At 47.1% G+C, this 25,106-nt stretch overlaps 1 protein-coding gene across 4 annotated transcripts in view; it reads left to right on the top strand.

The window, feature by feature from the left end:
• Window positions 1–25,106, top strand: part of Kcnip1 (potassium voltage-gated channel interacting protein 1) — a 368,390-nt gene that overhangs the window by 324,858 nt on the left and 18,426 nt on the right. Inside the window, exon 2 of one of the 4 annotated variants that reach the window (XM_032914289.1) lies at window positions 21,834–21,866. The exons of the other annotated variants lie outside the window; for them this stretch is intronic. Within the exon in view, the coding sequence (XP_032770180.1) occupies window positions 21,834–21,866 (33 nt within the window). The remainder of the gene's footprint in view (window positions 1–21,833; window positions 21,867–25,106) is intronic. 4 annotated transcript variants of the gene reach the window in all.

The raw sequence follows: 25,106 nt of genomic DNA, 5'->3' as shown, positions 1-25,106 counted from the left end.
GACAAACCATCGCTGTAGCTGGCTGTAGCTGAGGCAGCTGCACACCAAGGATGGCGGCTCCGTCCTCAGTAGACTGGCCCAGGTCTCCGGAGCCTTTCATCTGTCTAGTGTGTTCAGTGCTGCTCTTCATTGATCCTCTATCCGTGGCAACACTGTCATCCTTTTACTTCCCTCAAGGAACACACAAAGGAAAGAGTTAGGCTGTGCATGGGTTGTTCCTCTCGACCTCCCACCTCACCTCTCTGTATTTGTCTTCTCCGTCTCCAGCTCCAAGATCTCAAGCCTCTACCCTGCCTCTCAGGGCTCCCTCCTGTGATGGACCCTGGGTCTAGCCTCCATTTATCTTCTCCTTGGCTTCTACTATTAGTCTGTCAGCATCAATAATTTCCCAACCTGTGTCTTCTCTTTTTCCTGCTTTTGAGTTGCACACACACACACACACACACACACACACACACACACACACACACACACACTACAGAGGACCGTTACTCCATTTGACCCTTGAAAGGTGAATGCCATCTCTTCCCCCATCTCACTCACGAAGCACAGAGAATTGGAGCCACTGGCTTAGGGCCACGCAATGGCGGAGGGAAAGAAGCCAGTACTCAGGTCGGTTTGCAGAGCTCAGCCTTTCTCAAGGGAAGTACAATGATTGGCTTAACAAAACTCTAGTCGCCGCCTCGGGGCAGAAAGGAGAGTTAGGATCCCCAAGCAGAATCCGGCTGAGCTAAAGCTGAGCTGTTGGAAGACCTTGCTGTGGGGCCTTTGCATTGTTTCATGTCACTGTCTGTGCTGCTCCGTGGCTCTGTCCCACTTGAGGGAAACCTGGAAAAACTACTTTATCCTGTAGGCAGGGGGAGCAGCCAGCTCTGAAGAAGCATCATGGGTACAAACCAAGACATGGTGGGCGGTCTGGAAGTGCTGAATGAATGAATGAATGAATGAATGAATGAATGAATGAATGAATGAATGGAGAGTGGTTAGACTGGGTGGAGATCTCTCACCAATATTTTCTTTCATACCTCTGGGTGCATTTGGTGGCCTACAGCAAATCTTCCAAATTCACCCATAAAGGTCCCAATACTCATACCTCTTGCCCATATCTACCAGGATTTGGATTTCCTCCTCCCAAGCCTGACTCCTTAACCCTCTTCCACGCTGTAATATATATCCTGAATATTTACCGAGAGGGCGTGTCAGAGACTGAGACGCTCTCCCCTTGGTTACCAACCCTCAGGCACTCAGGGACCACTTCCCAGCTGTGCTACGAGAAATTCGAGTTACATCAGTGGTGTCCAGGGTGATCATCAGACACTCCCTTAGGACCAGTTTGTAAGATTTGGGGAAGGAACACTTCATCTTTCCAATACTCCACTTTAACCCAACCATCGATGCTGCATACTGAGCTCCCATGCATGATCTCCTTCCATTAAAAAGATTTGACCTTTGTGCGAGTTTGAAAACCACAGACGAAGTGTGAGGCGTGCCCAGCCCCGAAGTCTCATGATCCCATAATTTTTCCTAATGTAAGAAGGCACAGGGCATCCTTGCTTTCAAGGTAATCGGAAGTCATGTGACCCAGGGGCATAGCCTTTCTTTACAGCACCATTACGATCACAAGCATCAGCTAGGATACCCTAGGGTTCGTGCAGTGGGACCAGGTCTTAAGCTCTGTGATGTGGGCGTTAGAAGCAGCCACACAACACAGAACTAATGAGGAAGACCTCTGCTCCCAGGGGTTTATGGTCTAAGTAAGTTAAAGAGTTACTGAAAACCCCAAATGAGGCCCCTGGCTTCTTATGTGGACAAAGAATGTTTGGTTCATAGAATGCTTGGCCACACTAGACCTTGAAAAGTGTAGAAATTACCTTACTGACCTTACAGAAATAACCCTAGAATAAAACATTCAGACAGAACCCCTCCATCTGCTCCCTAGAGACTCTCTCTCCTGTAAATGGAGCAATGGCCCACCTTCAGCACTTTGGAACGTTTAATTGAAATACACTGATTAAGACCTTGATTTGGTCCTAAAGCTGTCTGCAATACTTTATGGGACAGAAAGAGAAGGATGACTTGGTCACACCACCTTCAAGCAGTGTCCCAGGGGCCATTGCTCTTGCCTGCTTTTTGGACAGCCCGTGAGCACAACCAGACTGACTCAGCATTGCCAGGGTCTAAAAGGCCCCTGGCACCTGGCAAAGCCAGCACTGCCCCACCCCCCCACAGTCTCCTCTCCATCTCCAAACTGGCCCCCAGGTGCTAGTGTGCAGGGGCGAGGCCCTGGAGGGGGCGCTGGAATGCCACAAGACCTCGCTCTCAGGAATTCAATATAGAAAACACATTAAGACCTGTTTACATGGAACTACTGTTTATAATTATTGTTCCCTATGGGATATTCCCCCACTGCTTCCTCCAATCCTGCTTTAAACTGCTCAACTAATAGAGCTTTTCTGGCTTCCCCAGGGAGACGTTCACAGATGCTAATAGAGCCATAATTCAAAAATTGCTTGATATACATGCCCTCAATTTTCCCCAAGAACCACCTAAGTGAAGAGCCCCAAACATGCAGCTTGCTCATTGGCCAGAGGCAAATAAACATGCCTGGCATTAAATATACAGCCTGCTGTGCATCCAGGTCACCACCAAGCCACAACCATTATCATCCTTTATCCTACGAGATCCCTCTGCCACCAGAGCACCCAGCCAGCTGCTGGGTGGGCTCTCCAGAGGCCTCCGGAGTCTTCGAGCCCCTTCTGAAATATTTCAGATAAAGCAAGGGGGTCAGTGTGAACACCCCTCCAGGTCCTGCTGAAGCAGGGACCCAGTGCTTAGCAGCTCCAGACAGAATGACTTCATCTTTCCGATGGGTAAAAGGGGAGAAGCACATCACAATGCTACATCAATACATCACCACATTGCATAAGCCGCACCGCCATTACAGAATTACCGGAAGTGTAATCTGCCTTCCGACCAAGGGTGAATAATGACTCTGGTGACTGTCTGTGTCACCTCAGCTTTCTGAGAGCTGGACCTCAAAGTAGGGATACCATATTACTGCACAGGGTTATTGGGGTAGTAGAGGGGACTAGCAAGCACAAAAGTGTCTAGTTTATCTTCACAGGCAGCCGTTCAGTAAACGGCCCTCCATCTTTTCTGCTGACATCTGACAGCAATGGATGCTTTGAGGGGCTTGTTAAGCAAGTGTGAGGGTTGAGCAATCCTTGTGCTGAAATTAGGTGATTAAGGGAAGTAAATTAGGACTGATTAAAATAACGTTGACTTCCACAAAATGAATATGTTTAATGAAACTCACTATCTAGAGAGAAAATTCATATAAATTGAAAATAGCACAGGTTCAAATGACTTTAGAGACCATACTCAAGACAGGATTCATAACTGATTAATAAATTAAAACTAAAGACAGCCAACCGATGGTGGTAACGCGGAAACACAGTGTCCTCCTGGGTTTTGTAGCAGACGGTAATGAGGGCCAAGAAAATGGAAGTCCCTATGTCAGAAACGGGGGTCGGGGCCTGACCCCAAGTTTCCTATCCCAAACCCCTGTCCTTTCAGTCACTCCTGCTGGCCTGTGTTCTTTGCGTTGTTGACATTCTTGGGAACAGGACAGCAGACCTACACATTGTATCTTGTTGGTGGAGGCAGACTAGTGCCTAGGCAACATGACCGCAAATGTGTACAAGGTCTAGCATCCCGTCTTTATGGGACAGGAAATGCACCATAACCTACTGCCCCCCCTTGCATATCGTGGAGACAAGCACCTGGTTTCTCACGTCCTTGACATCCCCTGGAAGGCCCTGAGAAATGAGTGTCCTTCTCAATGAGGCAATGACACCAGAGAGGGGAAGCTGCACAGGAAGTATGTGACAGCAACAAGATTAAAATCACTCCAGTCCCTAGGCTCAGCAGCCAGCTCACTTCTCCCTCCGCCTCTGTTGATGCAAAATTACCTCAACCAGAGAGGCTCAATCACCCTGAACACACACACACTGACGCAAATGAGCCTCCACTGACATGTAAATGAAGGCTCCCTCTGTAAATATGTAGAAAAACCCTTTAAGCTCTCCTGCTACTTTACTGTGGCAGACACTTTTCTATTTGGAGGAAAGATTGACAAACATTAAGAAAGGTCTAGGAAGGACCTAGAACAGTGCTTCTCAACCTTCCTAGCCCTGCGACCCTTTAATACAGCTTCTTGTGCCATGGTGACCCCCCCAACCATAAAATTATTTCACTGCTACTTCATAACTGTAATTCTGCTACTATTATGAGTTGTAGTGTAGATATCTGATATGCTGGACAGCTAATATGCAATCCCAACAGAATTGTGACCCACAGGGTGAGAACTGCTGACCTAGAGGAGAACCAGAAGATGCAGGCTTACAAGAAACACAAAGTGAGTCGTTCAACCTCGCTTCTTTCTTTCTTGCTCTGTGCTTTTTGCACACTGCCCTTCCCTTGCAGGAACCACTGTAAAGCATCCCAGCCCACTGTAGAGCATCCCAGCCCACTGTAGAGCATCCCAGCCCACTGTAGAGCATCCCAGCCAACTGTAGAGCATCCCAGCCCACTGTAGAGCATCCCAGCCCACTGTAGAGCATCCCAGCCCACTGTAGAGCATCCCAGCCCACTGTAGAGCATCCCAGCCCACTGTAGAGCATCCCAGCCCACTGTAGAGCATCCCAGCCCACTGTAGAGCATCCCAGCCCACTGTAGAGCATCCCAGCCCACTGTAGAGCATCCCAGCCCACTGTAGAGCATCCCAGCCCACTGTAGAGTATCCCAGCCCACTGTAGAGCAGCCCAGCCCACTGTAGAGTATCCCAGCCCACTGTAGAGCAGCCCAGCCCACTGTAGAGTATCCCAGCCCACTGTAGAGCAGCCCAGCCCACTGTAGAGCAGCCCAGCCCACTGTAGAGTACCCTGACTGACTGCTGAACCTCAGACTTCTCAGGCAGATCAGGAAAAAATGGGAACCTGCCTGGCCCTCCAGGACGACAGACACTGTTGTTGGAAGATGGGAAGAAGGCTGAAGTGCTCTCAACCAAAGGCTTCGGTTTATCATCTGGCTCACTCTAATCGGCTGTCTCACGTCACAGCCGCACACTTTTTCAGTAGTAATTAGGGTGCTAATCTGTAAGAGAGATGTCTATTAAGGATAAATTAATAATAGTGAGTGCATTTTGGCTGGCAATCTTGAATGATATGGCCATTCTATAAAAATTCATGTGTTTTTAATGAGCCTGAGACATGTTTCTCAATGAACCACAGATGGTTTGCCTTCCGTGTCCTATCGTGCTGGTTTGTCTCGTGGATGCTGTGAACGAGTTTATTTTGCTTACAAGTTTCAGTCCAGCACTGAGAGAAGCCAAGGCAAGAGCTCAACGCAGGCAGAGACCATGGGGGACACTGCCTGCTGGCTCTCTCAGCCACCTTTCTTACACAGCCCAGGGCAACCTGTCCAGGGGTGGAACCACCCACAGGGTCCCCCTGCATCAATTATCAACTAATCAACTATAAGAAAACGCCTTACAAACATGCCGAAAGCCAACCTGATGGAGGTATTTTTGTTTTTTAATTGGTTTTTCCCTCTTCCTGGGTGCATCACGTTGACTATCGCTAACGATACCACCTATAGGAAGACATTATGAACAGGTATATTTTAAATGGCAAAACAGAACTAGACCAAGTCTCATTTGGGGAAACTCCAAGCTCCCTCTAATCTTTAAAGTTCACCCCAGCTTCACCAGGAAGAACAGTCCCACCATTCTCCAGCATCCAAATGAGCCTCACGGTTTATCCCTGGGCTGACGGAAAGAAGGGTGCATAAAACTGACAGCTGATAACCAAGTTTTCATGACGGAGGAAGTGGGGATTACAAAATAATCCCTACAAGCTGGGTGAATTTGGGGTATGAAATGTGTGCGGCACAGAGCTTTCCACTGAGAAATTCCTTTGAGATTTTTTTTCCCTACCCCTTCACACTCAGAACCGTGAAGAGCATTTGAAGTGTTTCTGATGTAGGTCTGTGCACACACTACAGAGCTGCAAGACTAGAGAGAGCACCATTCAACTGTGGTCCCTGTCAGTGGAGTCCTGGAGGTGTGGACACAATGGGATAGACACCTGGAAACAACCCAGTGGAGATGGAAGGCAAGCAGGCACCAGAGGGAAGCAGGAGCATGTGTGTGCAAGTGTCAGTCAGGGAGTCAGAGTGTGCGTGTGCAAGTGTCAGTCAGGGGGGGGTCAGAGGTGTGCAAGTGTCAGTCAGGGGGTCAGGTGTGCAAGTGTCAGTCAGGGGGGTCCAGAGTGTGCAGAGTGTCAGTCAGGGGTCATAGTGTCAATCAGGGGTCAAGTGTCAGTCAGGGGGTCATAGTGTCAGCAAGTGTCAGTCAGGGGTCATAGTGTGAGTGTCAGTCAGGGTCAGAAGTGTCAGTCAGGGGTCATAGTGTGTGTGAGTGTCAGTCAGGGGGTCAGAGTGTGTGTCAGTCAGGGAGTCAGAGTGTGCAAGTGTCAGTCAGGGAGTCAGAGTGTGTGTCAGTCAGGGGGTCAGAGTGTGCAGGTGTCAGTCAGGGGGTCAGAGTGTGCAGGTGTCAGTCAGGGGGTCAGAGTGTGTGAGTGTCAGTCAGGGAGTGTGCGAGAGTGTGCGAGTGTCAGTGAGGAGTCAGAGGGTGCAAGTGTCAGTCAGGAGTCAGAGTGTGCAAGTGTCAGTCAGGGAGTCAGAGTGTGTGAGTCAGGGGGTCAGAGTGTGTGAGTGTCAGTCAGGGAGTCAGAGTGTGCAAGTGTCAGTCAGGGAGTCAGAGTGTGCGAGCGTCAGTCAGGAGTCAGAGTGTGCGAGCATCAGTCAAGGAGTCAGAGTGTGCGAGCGTCAGTCAGGGAGTCAGAGTGTGCGAGTGTCAGTCAGGGAGTCAGAGTGTGCGAGTGTCAGTCAGGAAGTTATACTAAAGAAGCAATAAGCACAGATAGGGGGAGAGAGAAGAGAAGAAAAGTGACCTGAGTAGGAGAAAGTCAAGCAGGTCATAAAGGAGCCTGGACATTGCATTCAAAAGCAGACTTTTCCCTTAGGCCATGGGAGCCATAGAAGGCTTTAGAGTGAAGTCACAAGCAGACACACCCTCCTTGAATGCATCTTCCTTCCTTCTTATCCTATGCATCTGCACAGGAGGTCCATGAAAGTCTTTCTTACCCTCCCTCCACACACAGAACCCTCCTGCCCCTGTCATACATGCACTAGTGTATGCATACTACACTACTAAATTCCCATCTACTAAATTCCGTTTCTTTGGATTTCTTTCTCATCGTCACTTCCTGGGGGAAGCATCCCGTACATGCCTACACTTCCCTGAGCCCAGCTACCCCCTCACAGTGCCAACATACCCTTTTGCAGTATTTCCCCATGTTGTAACTCTTCACGCCTGTGATTCTTGGGTTCTCCCTCCCTCGTGTACCAAGTCTTAGTCTCTGAGAACAAGACCATGTCTGTCTTGGCTCACCAGTGCCTATCAATGAGATGCGCACTTACTAGGCACTCCACAGTTCCCTGCTCTGTACCATCTCCAAAAGATCTTCCCACATGTTCACACAGGAAGCCTATCTATTGTCAGGGTCCATCCAATATACACTGGAGGCTGGCACACTCCAGAAGTCAGTCTTAGGGGGAGGTGCCATGTCCTTAGAATCAAATCTAAAGGAGGCTAATTCCCACTGCAGTTAGGAAGTGACGAAGGAGACTTTTTGAGCCTGTACATCTGGTGGCAAAGCCTAATGTTGTAATGCTCGCAGGAATCCCAACCTCAGGGTTGCAACTGTACTCTGACCATCTTTCTAGTCCTCATGGCTGCCGACACTGCACTTGATGCTCAGAAGGCACCCTGTGAGTGCAATTAGAGAGTGAACACGGAGCTCTCAGGAGCCCTGGTCTCCAGAGAATCTGCTGCTGCTCACACAGCAGGCCTGGGCGAGGAGCTTCTCTCACAGCCTCAGGACCAACCAGCTTTTACAAATTATCAACATCTCCCCATTAGCTGTTGCAATATTAAATTGTGTGACTGGAAATGAATGAATGATCCCACGGGCAAGTGAGAAAGACCAAGCAGCAGGATTTAATAACAAGTCCTGCCCTCTCTCCAAGCAGAAGGTCTCCCTAATTAAATATTAAAAATCTATCCACACAGCCAGAGCCAAAAAAAAAATTGCTTTTTCAGCAGCATGGCTTGGAGTCACTGCCTCAAAAAACCCAGGTACTGTAAGAATGACCTCTCAGGGACCAGCCGGGATACTAGGGACATCTGCACGGTGAACAGACGTTGGCATTGCTCAGATTGTTCTATCTTTCATGTCCCATCCTTCTGAGGACTGTGAACCACGGAGTATATCACATACAGTCTTCACGAGAAAACCGTGGCTTCGAGGGGGCAGTGACTACCCCAAGGCTACGTCACATCTGGTGAAAGTGTTTGGATTTAAATCAATATATATGATCTTGCCACTTGCTCCGTGACTGCAGCAGTTACCAATGTAGACTTCAACATCAAGCTGCCTTGGCTTTGAGTCCACATCTACTGATCGCTACGTGGCCTTGGGCAGATCACCCTGCTTCCCTGAGTCCTGGGTTCTTCCTTTACTATGAGTGGTAGCCTATAGCTCGCAGGGCTTCAGGAGGGTGACAAGAGGTGACACATGACACACATTACTGAGATGTTAGTTGCTGTAGCAATAAGAAGCCTCCCTACCAGTACTCCCACTGCCATCCCTGTTGTCTCAGGACGTCCTCCTCTGAATTGGTCCCCAGCCTGGTCCCCTGCTCCCAGCCAGGCTGCATTCTCACGGCAGAGAAGTCTTTGTAACTGGTAACACTTACTAAGCAAATACCTGTGCCCACGGCACCTCCACTTATTATCTCATTTCAGTATCACAGGAGGTTGGCAACGTGTAGATTAGTCAGGCCCTTTCCCGGATGTTGAAGCACAGGCTGAGAAACGACACCGGTGGCTGAGACGGCATCAGAGAGGACATCGAAGCCAGAGGCTCTGCCCTTAACTGCCTGTCTTCCCAGCCTGCATTGCAGTGATGTCCCTCCAGGGTTGCTGGGGACTGAAGAACTCTCCACATTAGCCTTTGAAGTTCCTAAGCAAAGGCTCTTTCTGATTTCTTTGTATTGGAAATCCAAAGTCAGGGGCAGAAAATTTAGAAAACACACGTAAGCAAGATGGAAGGAAACAGTCATGTGTAATCCTAACCCTCAGTGATAACCACTCCCCCAACATGCCTGTATATCTTAGCGAGAACTAATAGAGCAATGCAAGACTCAGGATGTGGTGTACGATACGGTATGATGTGATGTTATGTGATCTGATATGATATACAATATGTGTTATGTGATATGCATTATGTGGTATGCTGTGATATGATATGGTGTGATATGTGATATGTTATGTGATATGTTATATGATATGTTATGTGATATGTTATGTGATTTGATGTGACATGTGTTAGTGTTATGTGATGATATGTTTTATGTGATGTGTATTATGTGATATGACATGTGATATGTGACATGTGATATGATATGTGGTATGCTATGATATCATGTGGTATGATATGCAATATGATATGATGTGATATAATATGTGATATGTGACATGTGATGTGACATATGTGGTATGCTGTGATATCATGTGATATGATATGCAATATGATATGATGTGATATAATATGGATATATGACGTGTGATATGACATATGTGGTATGTGACATGATATGTGATGATGTGATAGATGTGATAGATGTGGAAAGAGACACGTGTTTCTCTTTCATGACATTTGCAAAGTACTGCTAGCGTCTCCAGACCTGGTTTCCTCGAGACGTACTTTCTTCCAGTTTGCTGTAATAAAAATCACATCTTTTCCTCATGTTTAATCTTTCCCTTTTAATTACAACTATGGAGGCCTGTTTCCCCTGCAGGGTCATGTGGCACCTAAAGTGAGAATAAAGGAGGAAGTTACTGATTAGCTAGAAAAAATTTCAGTCCTGGGAGATTTTTTCCCCCAGCCTTATAATATTCAGTGCCACAGAGTCAGGTCTCCAGCCAAGGCTGAAACAGGGATTCTCAAGCCCTTTGCTATCCTAGCTGAAAGCTTCGATAACTCAGATTGTGGCTTTTATTAACTGAGAGGAGGAAATGGATGTCCTTTCCCTTGCCCTCACTTTCAGAGAGCTGGGACCTCGTGGAGGGCCCCGGACCCGTGTGATTCTTCAGGGTGCTCTGCTGCAGTAACCCAGCAAAGGGAGCAGCAAAGCCCTGGGGCAGAGAGCTAGCCAGCCTGGAAAAGCCATCTCTACAAAGTGCCAGCTGATGAGGAAGGGGGGCGTAGATCACAGTTCTCCTATGACTGACATCAGACCTCACAGGGCAATTAACACTGTAATTCATGGCTCTCTGTGGTCTGCTCAAAAGCACATGTAAACCAACCCTGGGCCTGCTCTGCTGTTTGCTGCTGCTGGAACCTCTAACACGGCTCCTAGGTCCAGGACAAGACAGGGCCAGGCTGCCTCGCTCTCCTCTGGACCTCCTTTTCATTCTTAACCCATGGTACCTGACTCCAAATCTGACACGCTGGCCACCACTCATCTCCCTACAATGAGTCTGTCTGTCCTCCTCCACCCTCTTCCACCCTCCTTCCCCCTCCCCCCCTCCCCCCCTCCCCTCCCCCTCTCCCTTTCCCTCCTTCTCAAGTCTTAAAAGGGTAGAAAGGCTGGTGCCTCTACCCACAATGTCATTCTTTATTCCTCACCTCGCCCTGGCCTTCCCCTCCTCAGTATCAAGGATGCTGTACAGAGTGTCTGCTTCCACCAGGAAACTGTGTCACAAGGGACCAAAAGTACATGGAATGAGGAGACACAAGCTCATGGTGGTGAGCAGCAGTGACCACAACAGGTTAATTATTTTATTCAGTTAAAGCATCACAGGCCAGACATCCCTAACCCTTCTGCCCATGGAATTTATCTATTATCCCTTCCTGGGGGGGGGGGACAGACAGACAGAGACACACAGAGAGAAAGGAAGGAACAATTCTCAATGCAATTTTTGTGTGTGGCTTTAAAAAGAAAAGGCCAAACAGGGCCAACCCAGGACTTGATGACAAACCTTATGGCCTGAGTTTTGACCCCCGGGACCCACTCAGTGGAAAGAGAACTGACTCCCCAGAGATGCCCTCTGCCTTTCATGCACACACTGCGGAATGCAGGCAGGCAGGTGTGTGTGTGTGCATGTGCAAGTGAGGAGCTAACACACACACACACACACACACACACACACACACACCAGAATGAAGAGAAACTCCACCCCAGTCACAGAGTCCCCCAAGGTGAAGGAGGGCTTGGGAACTTGCAGCTCAGGCTGCTGGAAAGATGTCCGTCGGGCATGACTTGGAGCTGTGTCTTGTACGTGAGGCTTATTTTTAAAGAGTCTTTAATCCCAAATGAAGCTTTACAGTGAGCTTCCCTGAGGCCTAAACGCTAAGGGGCCCTGCTACCTCCCTCTGAGGCACCTAGAAGGGTTGGAAACTTGAAGGCAGAACTCCATCTGGAAGGTTCCATTGAAGTAACCCACCAGGATCAGCAGTTACTACCACCGACCACTAGGCAGATTAAACAGCCTCAGAGCCCTGCGACCCGCTAAGGTAGTCACAGCTTCACATGGCTAATTAACCAGGGGCTCATCCGCCCTCAACTTCACATGGCTAATTAACCAGGGGCTCATCCGCCCTGGCGAACTACAAAAGGCTTCCAGCCAGCCCTCCTGCTTGATCCCTGGTTACCCGCGTGTGTGAACTTCCCTAGGTCTCACCCAAGTCACGACCCAGCAAAGATGTGCAGCGGGAGGCTAAGCCCTGGCTTGGCCACCGAGTGGGGAGACCCTAGAGCAGTGTCTGTTAGGTGCCTTGCCTTTCTCTGCAGACGTCCCCTTGACCTTCACAGACTGGGAGGCTGGGGTCCCTGTGGTGTCCACTGCTGAGCCCTCTGAATGTGGGAAGACAGAACTGACTGCTCACGTTCCGCTGAGCTGGGATTTCAGCCGCGCGGTATCTAGCCACAGAGTCCCTAGTCTTTTTCTTCTTGCTCATGGCCACGCAACTGCCACCCTGCCTTCGATGGCTGCAAACAACAGTGCCCCCACAACCTGTTTCTCTCCGGTCTTATAACCCCATTTATTTTCAATCAGAGCTCCAACGCCACATTTGCGCCTGGTGGCCACTGCTCTGATTGAATAATGTCTAGATGACATCTGCTGGAGACTTGGAAATTATTCAGTGAATGGATGGATGCACCCGCGGTGAATTAACGGTGCTCTCGTTTTCAACACTGAATCGTCAGAACAGTGCATCTAAGTCTCATTGTCCATTCCAGAGAGTCAGTGTTAACGACCTTGGGCAAATCCAGATCCCTTCCAGAACTCCAGCTTGCAAATATAGAAGGCAGAATAAAAGCCTCTCTGCATGGTTAGAATGCCCTGCGTCTTGGGCGCATTGACTGGAGTAAAGGCTGTCTGTGTGTTCAGAAAACGGAAACAAAGGTACAAGTCTAGACGGATGGCAGGGGCGGGGAGGAAAAGGAGGACATGGGAAATTCGAGACCTCCCTTCCTGACACCTCAGACTGGGTTCCTCAAGTTCACAAGAGTAGAGGGGCTTGAACAAGGGAAATCTGGTCCGTAACTTGTGTGGGCCAGACATAACCACAGCTGCAGAAGAGTGGATCCAGCAAAAACTCTCGCGATGACTGCCGAGTACCTGACGTCAAGCAGGTTCTGAGATCTGTCTCTGGTTTTGATGCATGTGGCATAACAGACAGAAGCACACATCTGAGGTCATGTCTTGAGTCTATCCAGGGCATCCTGAATCTTCTGTGTTGCTTGGGACCTCAAAGAGATGAACTCTGGTCATGTTTCCAGACTGCCACAAGCACCTAAAAGTTTCTTAGAAAATGTAGTGTAGGGCAGAAGAGAAGCGCTGCTGGGTAGGGATTGTAGCTTTGCACAGGGAGTGTGAATGACTCACAGTGACTCCCTGCACTTCCTGTCGAAGGGGTAATATGAGTGGTAGGGATTGGAGCTTACTAGAGAGAGTGTGTTCTGGCCAAACTGGGCTGCTGCTCTCCTGCTACCTGTATTCCCACATAGGAATGGAGGTCTGGCACGGCCACCGTTTCTAGAGAAGCCAACATTCCAAATTTTTATGTGACATTTACAGTAAAAAGAAGTGAGCTAATGGTGGTGCTCTGGGAGTCTAACTATGATTTGAAAGCTAAAGTGTCAAATTACAGAACTGGCCTTTCAAGTAACACAACACTCTTAGTCTATTTCCTGCTACACTCCAGTAGTGCTGTTCACTTAACACGTATTAAGTGCTTACTAAGTACTCCAGTAGTGCTGTTCACTTAACACATATTGAGTGCTTACTAAGTACTCCAGTAGTGCTGTTCACTTAGCACATATTGAGTGCTTACTAAAAACTCTAGTAGTGCTGTTCACTTAACACATATTGAGTGCTTACTAAGTACTCCAGTAGTGCTGTTCACTTAACACATATTGAGTGCTTACTAAGTACTCCAGTAGTGCTGTTCACTTAGCACATATTGAGTGCTTACTAAGTACTCCAGTAGTGCTGTTCACTTAACACATATTGAGTGATTACTAAAAACTCCAGTCAGGTTTCAAGAATGGGTGGGAACGGTGTCAGTCGGTGGCACACTCTAAAAGAAACCATAGTTTGCCTGTAATTAGATTCCAAAGCTGTTGCAAAGGATCCCCACGGGGGTGGGGGAGGGGGTTGTGGAGAATCACACTCAGAGGTAAGCAGGACCTCAATGTAGACCTTTCTATGCCAGGGTGAGTCTGGGCTTTGCCTGAAGTTACCTCAACAGGCAAGTAGTATGTGTAGTGGAGAATCTCACAGAAAGGGACGCCCCATCTTCCTCCAGCCCCAGCTCTCCCCCACATCAAGCAAGCCCACTCCCCACCTCTTGGGTTCTATTTCAGTCCATGCACTCTATTTTTACTCGAAGTAAATTTAAGTGGGACAGAACCCTCGCCAATACCACCCCCCATCCCCTGGGTTTCGTTGGTAGGGGTGCCTTTGTGGTAAGGATCTGGGTCCTGAAACAATTTAGGAAGACAGCAGGGCTTTGAAACTGGCTGTATTTCCTCTTTTTATGATGGTTCGTTTTACATTTTTATTGGCTCTCCGCTGATTGCTCCCGGCTCTCTGACGGGATGTGAGATGCGCTGACATTTCTGGAGATCAATATATTAATAAATCACGAAGTTCATAATGTCTGATTTGCTTCTAAATGAGACAGAACTATTATCGCCATAAAGTTGCACATAAAATATGCCCAATTGTGATGTATTGTGTAGTCTAAAGCAAAGGCATTGAGTGAGTAACCTTTCCCCAAAAGAAAGAAACAATCGAAACTGAATAACTTCATTAATAATTCAAGGTGTGTCTGCCAAGGCTTCATTTATTAAGTGCACAGTTAAGAGGCTTCCATACTGCGTCCTGGAAAGGAGGATGCTACCTTGACATTGCCTCCTGCCTCTGGGCAGGTGCACACCTTCTCATACAAACTGACTGACTACAGTCCCCACATTGGGCAGTTCATGTGCCAGTGAAGGGTAATGTCCAGTGGCCTTCTCCAGCCAAGGAACAGACCGAAACAATACACCAATGATTGTCTGGATTATTAAGGGCAGAGGACACAAAGCCATGTGATAACTCCAGGGAGAAAAAGGCAGGACATTTTCTCGATGGCTGTCAGTTATTATGTCTGTTTGCCAATGCTCCAGGCACTGTTTCTGGTCTCATTACCCATAGATACCTTGCCCTGTTCCGTGGCTGCCTTCAGCCTTGGATCTGCTAACAGCCATTACAGTTAATAGAGACAATAATGGGCTTGTTAGCCAGTCAGTGTCCAACCTGAACTGACAGTTGAGTGCCCTTTTAACAGAGTAAATCGCAGAACAAGGAAGTTCCCCCGTATGGAAAAGAAGTCCATTTAATTAACTAGATCCATCAGGATATGCATAGCCAGGCCCTGCACAGTGTCTAACTACTTGACCGTTGGATTCCGCTGTTGAGAACGCCTTTCAAATCACCCATCACGATACAAGCAAGAATTGGATTATGTGTCTTGGCACCTATCGTGCACACAGACATGGTACAGACCTTCTCTTACCTAGATTTACAGCTACAAGGCACGTATGCTGATAATTCATATTAGTCTAATAACTGTGTACCTCCTAGGGACAGCGAGATGATCAGATCAATTCTAAAATTATTACTATGCTCTCCGAGCCCACTAAGCAAGGCACTTGATACAGCAGACGTTCTCTCAGCCCCCTTCCATTACCTCCGTATTTGAGCTGTCCCATATGGTGTGCGGAAGCTGGGGTTTGCACTAGCAACAAGAGGAAGGCTTGTAATCTTGGATCGCAAGGACTAGACCGACTGGATGAAATTCGCCTTTGACTCTTCGGCACACTGATTGGAGATAGTTAAACATATGTTACATGTCCTAAAATAGCAATGGCAGTATACCGGAGCCCAGTTATCCTGGGGGATCATCTTCCCCTAAGAAGAACCATTTCGCTTCCCATTGACAGCCTGAGCTGGGCGGTGGTGGGAATGTTGACAGTAAGGACATTAATAAGTGGTATCTTCTTCCCTCCCGAGAGCAGCCATCAGACGTGTAAAAACCCACCAAGGCTGATGCTCTGCTTGGACCCTCTTTACCTAGCAAGTTGTCCAACTGCACAGCTTGTCACGCCTCACCAACTCAATGAGTTTCCACTTTGAGTAAATGCTATGCTCACCTGAGACAAATCCTCTGGACTCTTGCTCTGAGCAAATTTTTTTTCAGTTTCTCTGGACTCTCTCATGTCTCCATCTTAAACTGGAAAGAAAAACCCCACCACCCTTCCTTCCTGGAGATTTTTCACGCATAATGAATCCTCATCACCGTTTCTTAGGCAAGAGGAGCGGTTCAAACCCCACCCGTGTTTTCCTGCTATCTCCTGCAGAGATAGCCTAGCTCTTGAGATGGCTCTCCCCCACACAGGCCCAGCCGTGCTCATTAACACGCCAGCACCACAGGCTGGAAGATCAGGGTCACTGTCCTGCTGAGTCCACAGGAAGCCCATAGGGGCTTCCCCGCTGCCATCTGAATGCTAGCTGGTGGTAGGGTCTGGACTTTGCTTGACTAATTGCCCCCTGGAGCCGCAGAGACTGCTGGAACGACTAAGTAAACTGTCAAAAATTTCATCTCAGGCGCTTTTTCTAGACAAAATGGTCCACTTAAAGTATTATCTAGACACTTCTGCCTGTGGCTGCCGAGCTGCAGGGAAGCTGACGAGGGTTCAGCTGCAGAAGATGTCGCTTGGAGACAAGGGGACATGAGGAGCACAGCCAGCTCCTTGCCCAGAAGCACCTACTAGGGTTCCTGCTTCCCGACACTAAGATCTTGGTAAATCTTTTCCCTTTGCTTTTCAAACTTGGTCAAAAAAAAAAAATTAAATGAATGTGACGCCGTCTCGTCTCGAACAGAACTTGGATGTCATGATATATACGGTGGTCGTGTGGACTTTTCCATGGCTGTGTTTGATTTCCAAATGGTCATTTCTGGCCGTAAGTGCCACCTGCCCAGAAGCTGCAGGGGACGTTGGACAAGCTCAACCTTGCACAGTCTAGATAGGCTCTGTCCTGAAGACCTCTGACATCGTTGATCCTCAGCTTCTGTCTGACAGAAAGTAGAGATGTCTCCATGGGGCTGTTTCGTAGGAACATTTTCAGGACAGAGGTGTAAATGAATGAGAAATGTGTAAATTCAATTTTGCTTAAAAAGGGCAGGAGGGGTTTCAAGATTAAGAGAACAAATGCTTGAAGCAAAACATGATTTGAGTTTTATTGAACCAAGAAGCCTGGGAAAAATATCCGGAACACTCGGAAAATCTTTATCAGGCTCAGCTCGGGCACTCGAGGGACACGCTGTTAAGTATATAAAAATCAGAGCTGACAGGCTGTGTATGTCTGGGTAGATTTTGCACTCACCTCAGAGTCTCAGCTGTGAGACTCTAAGCCTTAAGGTTTCGAAACCAGACTGGACTTTTCCCCGCCTCTGCTGTGTGCAGGTGTAGAAAAGGATCTTAAGCCCTGATTGTCTGGGGAAGCCATTGATCAAAAATCACTACTGACCTCACCCAGAACAAAGCGCTCATATGTATCTACCGGGAGCAGCAGGGAAACATTTTGAATGCCAACATATGATCACATGTGATTATTAATGTGGCTTCTATTGTGCCCAGCATAGTTTGGAGAACACTGAACCATTGGAAATAAGATTTTAAGAGAGACTATGACACTCCGTGCTGTTTGTGTTCCTTGTCATGTAAATATTTTCAGTTTTTAAAACCTCATTTTGGGCATGGCTTCAATGACAGCCCACGTGTTTTCACACATCCCATTATTGTACTCTAGTGCAAAATAGCACGAGTGTTTCTGAGACACGAGTGACTTAGAAATTAGTATGTAATAAATTTGGAGAATGAGGGATTTTCCAGGGACATGCTTGGTTCCATGCTGAGGACTTTTTAGAGCTCTGACACCCTGCTTCATTCCAGTCTACAAAATATACCCTGCCTCAAACATCACGAAGTCTAGACCTGGGAAAGGTCGGTGTGGGTAAATGTTCTTCTTGCATGGAAAAGAATGCTCTGTTATTTGTGATGGCTGGGTAGAAGCTATATTAAGGAGGCCAAGTTGACGTGCTGTGTTGATCAGATCTCCTATGCTAATACTGATATGTTGGGCTGTTAAAGTGTGTGTGTGTGTGTAATATTTTTATTTGCTCTTTGAAAATTTCATATATGCATACAATATATTCCTATAATATCCATACCTGCACGTCTCCCCTCCAGATCCCTCAATCTCTCTCTCTCTCTCTCTCTCTCTCTCTCTCTCTCTCTCTCTCTCTCTCTCTTTCACACACACACACACACTCACAAATATTATGTGCGTTAAATAATATGTGAGCTAATACTGCTCACATATGCATGATTTTAGAATTATTTCTGAAATGGTGGACCTCAATCTGTGGGTCATGACCCCTTCGGCAAACCTCTGACTCCAAAAATATTTACACTCCAACTCCTAACAGGAACAAAATTGCAGTTCTATAGTAGCACTAGCAATAGTTTCATGGTTGGGGGTTCACCACAACATGAGTAACGGTATTCAAGGGTCTCAGCATGAGAAAGGCTGAGAAGCGCTGTACTGAAGTATGACCACACTTGTGACCCCTGAAAAGAACTGATTCTTCCCTCCCTAGCCGCCATCAACTGTCAGTAGCTTATTCTGAGAGGAGAACTTTTAAATCTCCAGTTATGGTTGCGAATGGGTTATTTTTTTTTCTTTTAGTTCAGTCAGTCTTTGCTTTAAGTATATTTGAAATGATATAGTGAATTCATACTGACTTAAGAGTTGTTCCATTCCCCTAGATAGCCAACCTTCTTACCCTGTGACTCTCCCTTTTATCTCTGCCAAAGCTTCTCCCCTTAGCATCTACTTTACCTGATAGAGCTGAGCCAGTATAGGATTTCCTAATTTATGTTTGCTTGGAGCATCATAAATGCTCCCTTTCCGGCAGCATCGGGTTACAGCATGGTTTTTCCTTATCTAACGATTAGCATCTTGCTTATACTTATGTTCGTTTGGGGGCATTTGACTCTGGAGTTTTCCATGTGGTTTTCTTTGTATTTATGCTGCTTAAGGTTTATAGAGTTTCCTGAATCTGTGGCTTCTTATGTTTCACCCATCCTCAAAAGTCCTTCGTGGCTCTTCAAATATCGCTTCATCAGCATTATTCATCTCCTTCCTTTGGGGGAGTTTTTAATCATATATATATATGTGTGTGTGTGTATATATATATGTATATATAATATCTCTCTCTCTCTCACACACACACACACACACACACACACACACACACACACACACACACATCCTCTTCCTCCATTCCTCCTTCTTCCACCTCTCTCTTTCCTTCCTTCTGTCTTGCTTGTTCTGCCCACCAAAGAGTTGGTTCTCATTTCACCTGTGTCTAATCTGTTTAGAAATAAATCTGGCAAGCCGATGATCTGAGGTAATGTATCCTCAATTCTACAATTCTTAATTAGCATTTTGTATACATTTAGGTCCTCTGATGGAATTCTCCAGGTCTTAGAATCTCTGCTCTTGAGCATATATCCATTGTTGTTTTTAATTCTGTGTCTGGTCTGTCTAATATCCAAGCCACCTTCTTGTCTGTTGCTGTAATCATCTATTCCCCCTGTGTCCTGTCTTTAATATGCCTAACAAATTCTCCTTAAATGGTGAGCATAACACATTTTCTAACATGGAAGACGTTTGGCTCAGTCTTCAACTTCTGGAGGGTAATAAAGCTTGATGTAGCCTGAGCTTGGGGTGGCACTGCTTTGAGGCAGGCTGCCCTCTTAGCTCTCTAATGCCTTCAAAGAGAGGAGACATTTTAAAACTCTCTTCTCCAGTTGTTCTCTGTAGGAGTTCAGCACAGCTACAAAATAACCCACCATGTTCGAGCTTTTAGCTTCTGTGTTTTCAGAACTGTTGACCCCTTGTCCCTGGATTCTGTAAGACTCGACTAAATTATTCTGTCTCCCTGGAGCCTTCCCTGACATCTCTGGTCCTGTACCTTTAGGAGGTAGCATTAATTAGTCACTCATTTCCCTCAGGTCCCTGTCCTTAGCCACAGCCATGCTGCTCTGAAATGACTTACCAGCAAAGGGCTTGAGGCCAGCAGTTCACAGCATCCTACCCACAGTCGTGTTTGTACTGGAACATGTGACGTGTTCTAAAAGCTAAATTCATTGATAGCATCCAAGAACCGGAGAACATACATGTTTTATTCATGGTTTATCTCACAAATCTGAATGTCGGAACTCAACACATAAAGTCAGTTGGTAGAACAACGGGTTCCACACTCTTTCACCAGGCAGTCATTCTGCAGTTCCCTTGCCTGGCACGGGCCTGGCTCCCGTGCTCATCCCGACTGCTTGCCAACGATCCTTCACACCTCACTTGCAGCTTCTGGTCTCCTCCCGTGTCTCCGTACCAACATGACTATTATAGACAGATGCTGTATCTTGTCATTCCTTTCAGTACCTATCGCATTTCTGGCAGGCCAGAGAAGATCGATTCATATTTGTAAACACACGGACCAGTAAAATCGTTCTTTATTTACGGGAGCGACTGATCCATGATGTGCATTTGTCAAAACCCAAAGAACCACGAAGCGCAATGATTGAAATCTAATATGAATAATGGACTTCCATTCTTAGTAATGTATCGATATCAGCTCATCAATCATTAGTCCTTCAACTTTAACAAATACACTACACCAACACTGGGCGTTAACAGGGAAACTTCTTGGCCATTTCTATGGAACTCTTCTACAGATCCATACTGCCCTCAAAATGCAGCCCATGGGGCTGGAGCAGATCCGTCAATCAGTCCCACCTGCTGCTCCATCGTGAGGACTGGAATCCTAGCACTCAGGCCAGAGAGCTCACAAATGCCGGTAACTCCAACTCCAAGGGATCTGATGCTCTCTTCTGACCTCCCAAGACACACACATGTGCACACACACACACACACACACACACACACACACACACACACTCAAATGCCACTCACCAGGCTGATCAAGGGGGCAATTAAATCCAGTAAAATAAATTTCTCCCGTGGGCACAGACTAGGAGACAACAGATACCCAGCAGTTTGTACTACGACTCTTAGGAGCAGTGTAGACAGAAACCATCCCAGTCTGGGCTTATGGGGCTGGGGGGGGGCGGGTGCTAAAACACACTGAGGATGCTGGCTGGACTGTCTGATGCACCTTTGGTCAAGGGTGCTAGCAAGACAGGGGGAGATTGAAAAAGGAGCCCACATAGGAAAGCAAGACTTACCAGCACACAGACCTGAAAGGCCAGCAGAAAGGCATTGAGCAGGGCTCTCTTGGAATTTAGAGACACCCAGCTTACATGCCACGGGGAGGGGCGGTGTTCCGGGTCTGTATTTTCTCCTCGGCTTCGTTCATGGCACAGTAAAAGAGTTAACCTGCATCTACTCTGTCACACACCCTACTGTGCCAATTATTGCCACCAACAGCACTTTTTCTCTACTCCACCTGGGTTGCTCATCACACTTGAGGGAGGAGGAGAGAAGCCAAACTGTGTAGCTTGTACGTCCCATAAGAACAGGAAACCGATGGTTTACGTGTCCTGTACAACAACAGATGCCTCGTGGGTGGTTGTTGACGGAAATGAACTGTCCTACAAGATCCATAGTTTAATCACAGACGTGAGAAGAGGTAATGGGGCCTTCTCGTGGTAGAGGGTGTCTTAAAAGCCACCCTGCAATGACACCTGTGGGTATCATCCCCATCCGCATCCTCTGCCACGCGCCATCTCATCTCTCCTCAGGCTGCATGACTGCATGGCTCGGAGCATGCCGGATGAGCCCTGCTGGTAGTGTGGGCACTGGGACCCAGTGCTCGTGCCTGTTCTGACGGTGGGGAAGGGAATGGGAAAGCCAGGCTCTGTTCTGCTGATGAGAGGCCCCTTGCGTATGTGAAGCTGGGTGATGACCAGGATTCCCCCCCTGAGTGCCTCTCCAATGACAATAAAAGTGTGTTATGCTTTTTAAATGAATAGATTTGGTAAACTGTTTTCTTACTTTTTCCTAGACATCGCCTGGTGGTATTACCAGTATCAGAGAGGTAAAAAAAAAAAAAAAAAAAAAAACACTCTCTTGACTGTCTCGGTCACATGACTTGAAAGGAAGAACTTCTCAATCAAGGATATGTTCTGCAGCTAGCTTTCTCGTTCACTAGACTTTCGTGCCCCCTGTTAGCAAACCCAGTCTGTGTAGAAACCGCTAGGGGTTTTCTCTTAGGGGTGGGGTTTAAGGAAAGCTTTGCTCCTCCTAAGAGGACCATATTTTTTCCTTCCGCGCTAATTGAACAACTGTAAGACAAAGCTCAGAGCTTTTACTGACACATAAGCTTAAGTTTAATAACCGTTCAGAACAAATGGCCAGAATGTCTCTGTTCTCTCCCCTCCCACAACGTGGTCTGCACCTCCGATCGCATCAGCATTTTCTGAAGCAGTTTTTTTTCTTTATCTGTTTTTATTCTATTATTCAGTTCCTATGATCCACTTCACATTCTTTGTGAGACAGAGTGGAGACTTTAGATGGGCAGACTGCAGGAGAATAGGCTGTATGACTAAGACAGGAGAAAGGCAGGTGGCGGGGAGACGGAGGAGGTGTATGAAGTCCCGCCCTCAGCAGCCCCCAAACCAGGAGACAGCTTACATGTGTTAAAAGAGCCCAAAGTGAAGCCGGGCTTGGGGGTGCACACCTTTAATCTCAGCACTAAGAAGGCAGAGGCAGGGGCAGGTGGTTCTCTGTGAGTTCAGAGCCAACCTGGGCTAGAAAGTGAGTTCCAGGACTTCCAGGAATAAATAGAGACACCCTGTCTCAGAGAGAGGGATAAAAGGAAGAGAGAGAGAGAGAGAGAGAGAGAGAGAGAGAGAGAGAGAGAGAGAGAGAAACAGGAGAAAGAAGAGACAGAGACAGACAGAGAGACAGAGAACTAGGGGAGCGACAAGTGCCCTAATGACTGTAGCTACCCAGAGTACCCAAGCCCCACTCAGCTGTAGCAGATGATGCCCTGGTGAGAATTTAAGATTCAAGATTTTCCAAGAGAAATATGAAATACAAACTTGATTGTAGATTTCTTTTCTATAAACATTGGCAACTAGTTTAAAATAAGCCTTTATGTGTTTCTTACAAAACCTCTCTTTGAACTACATTCAAGCTAAGGACCACAATTTTGTAACCTCAAAATGGATAGATGGGTGGGTGGGTGGGTGTGTATAAAGTACAGCCCAGATCCTGCCTCTGTTCAACACACGCACACACACACACACACACACACACACACACACACACACACACACACACTGGAGAAACTGTATTCTAAGCCAGGGAAGAGATGGTCATAGTTTTGGGTCATGGCCTTTGTCATCAGCCAGAGAAGATACTCAATGACATGTACCCCCAGACGCAGGTCCCTACTGCTCACAATCTGTGGACCTGACTTGTCCACAAGCATAGCACTTCTTAGGAACCAAAGTACCTCAAGGCTGGTCACAAACCCCCTTACCCTCTGTGCTCCAGTGAAGTCACCGTGGAGATACAGGGCAGCCGAATCTGACAGACCAGTCCTGGATTGGCTGGGGTTAAGGTGCAGCTTTGTCACTGTTGACCTGTGTCACCCAAGCCTCAGACAGGAGTTAGTGGCAGAGCTTGGGGAAGAATGACAATAGAAGGTATTTCAGGGACTCCGTTCAAAACTCACTGGCACTATAGGGGGCTTGATACGAAATGACGTTTCTAAGAGGGCCTAAAGTTTTCATCCATCCTATACCATGAATAACCTGAAAGCCTAAAATGTTTTATTTTTAATTACTCTGAATCATACCCGGTTTAGTCTAGGACTCTCTGCTGTATCGCCCTGTACAATTTATTATTCCAGCTCACATTCACCTCCGGTGGTAGACATTTATCACCCTGAGAGCCCCTTGTAGTTAGAAATTTACCTTTTCCATTAAGGTAATTGACTTCTAAATATCAAGTGACGAGGGTGCCAGACCCCTCACCCCCACCACACAGGTGAACATTACAAAGAGAAAATAATCTCATTGATTTTTATCAAGCAGAACTTCCCATCGCGTTAACCTCACGATTGGCTTTGATCCAAACTCGGTCTGACTTAATGATTAGTTCGCCGTTACCTTAGTAATGAAAAGAATAACAGAAAGAAGCGTTTGGCATTGAAGACTCACAAGAACCAAACAGTAAGGGCTCCCGTGTGTTGTTAGTTCTGATTCTGTGTAACCAGGGAGCTAGGCCAGTGTCCCCCCTCTACCGGCTCTGTCCTGAGATGTCCGGGGAGTCCTCGAGTGCACAGGAGAGATGTGAATGTCACCCTTCCAAAACAGATATATTTACAGTGGCCCAGAACAATGAGGCTACGAGGTGGTAAGAAAGGAAGGCACATCCAGATGTGGGCCAGTCTAGATGTTGCAAAAGCTGTGAACACGTTAAGTTATTGTTTTCCAATGCAAGGCCAGGGCTCACCAGGGTCACAGCAGTTTGCCTAGGCTGGAGAGCATGTCACGCCCGTCAGAGACAGCATTGCCTCACGGGGTTTTACCTTCCAGAGATCCCACGGAAACGTTGCACACATTTATGCACACACCAGGTTAAGTAAGTTACACGCTTACTTACTGGTTTAGGCCCCTACTATCCATGGGTGGCTACTTCCCTGCATCTCAAGCCCCAACCACCTGAATTCCTCCCGTCCCGGATGTGACCACAGACGGATCATTAGTGAAGGGCAAAGCCTGAAAGCAAAGGCTTGGCCGTCAGTCACGGGCTACCCTCAGCCTGCAGAATCTCTTTAACCTGGAGCTCCACCCTGCATCCCAGAGAGCAAGCCTGTCACTGCTTGATAAGGAGCGACTCCTCATCTTAACGAAGTGGGTTTAATAGCTGGTGTCTCGGTAATTAGCACTTTTGAAGCAAGGTGATGGGAAGTGAATGCTGGTTCCAAATTGAAAAAAAAATTTCCTTTAAACTTTTGCAAAACAAAACAAAAACAGTCTCCTTAGCTTATAAGGAATCAGGCACAGGAGATTAAGAAATAGCACAACACACACACACACACACACACACACACACACACACACACAGATCTTTTTTTCTTCTGGGTCAGATAAATATTTGCAGGTAGAGACTTTTGAAAGCAAACCATCTCTTTCCAAAACAAATTTTTCCATTTTCTTATTTATCTCTTAATATTTATATTCTAATTCTTCTACCTTTACTGGGGCTACCTGGGCACTGCCCAGTAGATCCTGGGGAGCAGGCAATATGTGGTATCTATTATAAG

The sequence above is a fragment of the Rattus rattus genome, chromosome 9 (assembly GCF_011064425.1).
Source record: "Rattus rattus isolate New Zealand chromosome 9, Rrattus_CSIRO_v1, whole genome shotgun sequence".
NCBI classification, from domain to species: Eukaryota; Metazoa; Chordata; class Mammalia; order Rodentia; family Muridae; genus Rattus; species Rattus rattus.
The sequence above is the reverse complement of the archived record's forward strand: the minus strand, read 5'-3'. Positions and strand labels throughout refer to the sequence as shown.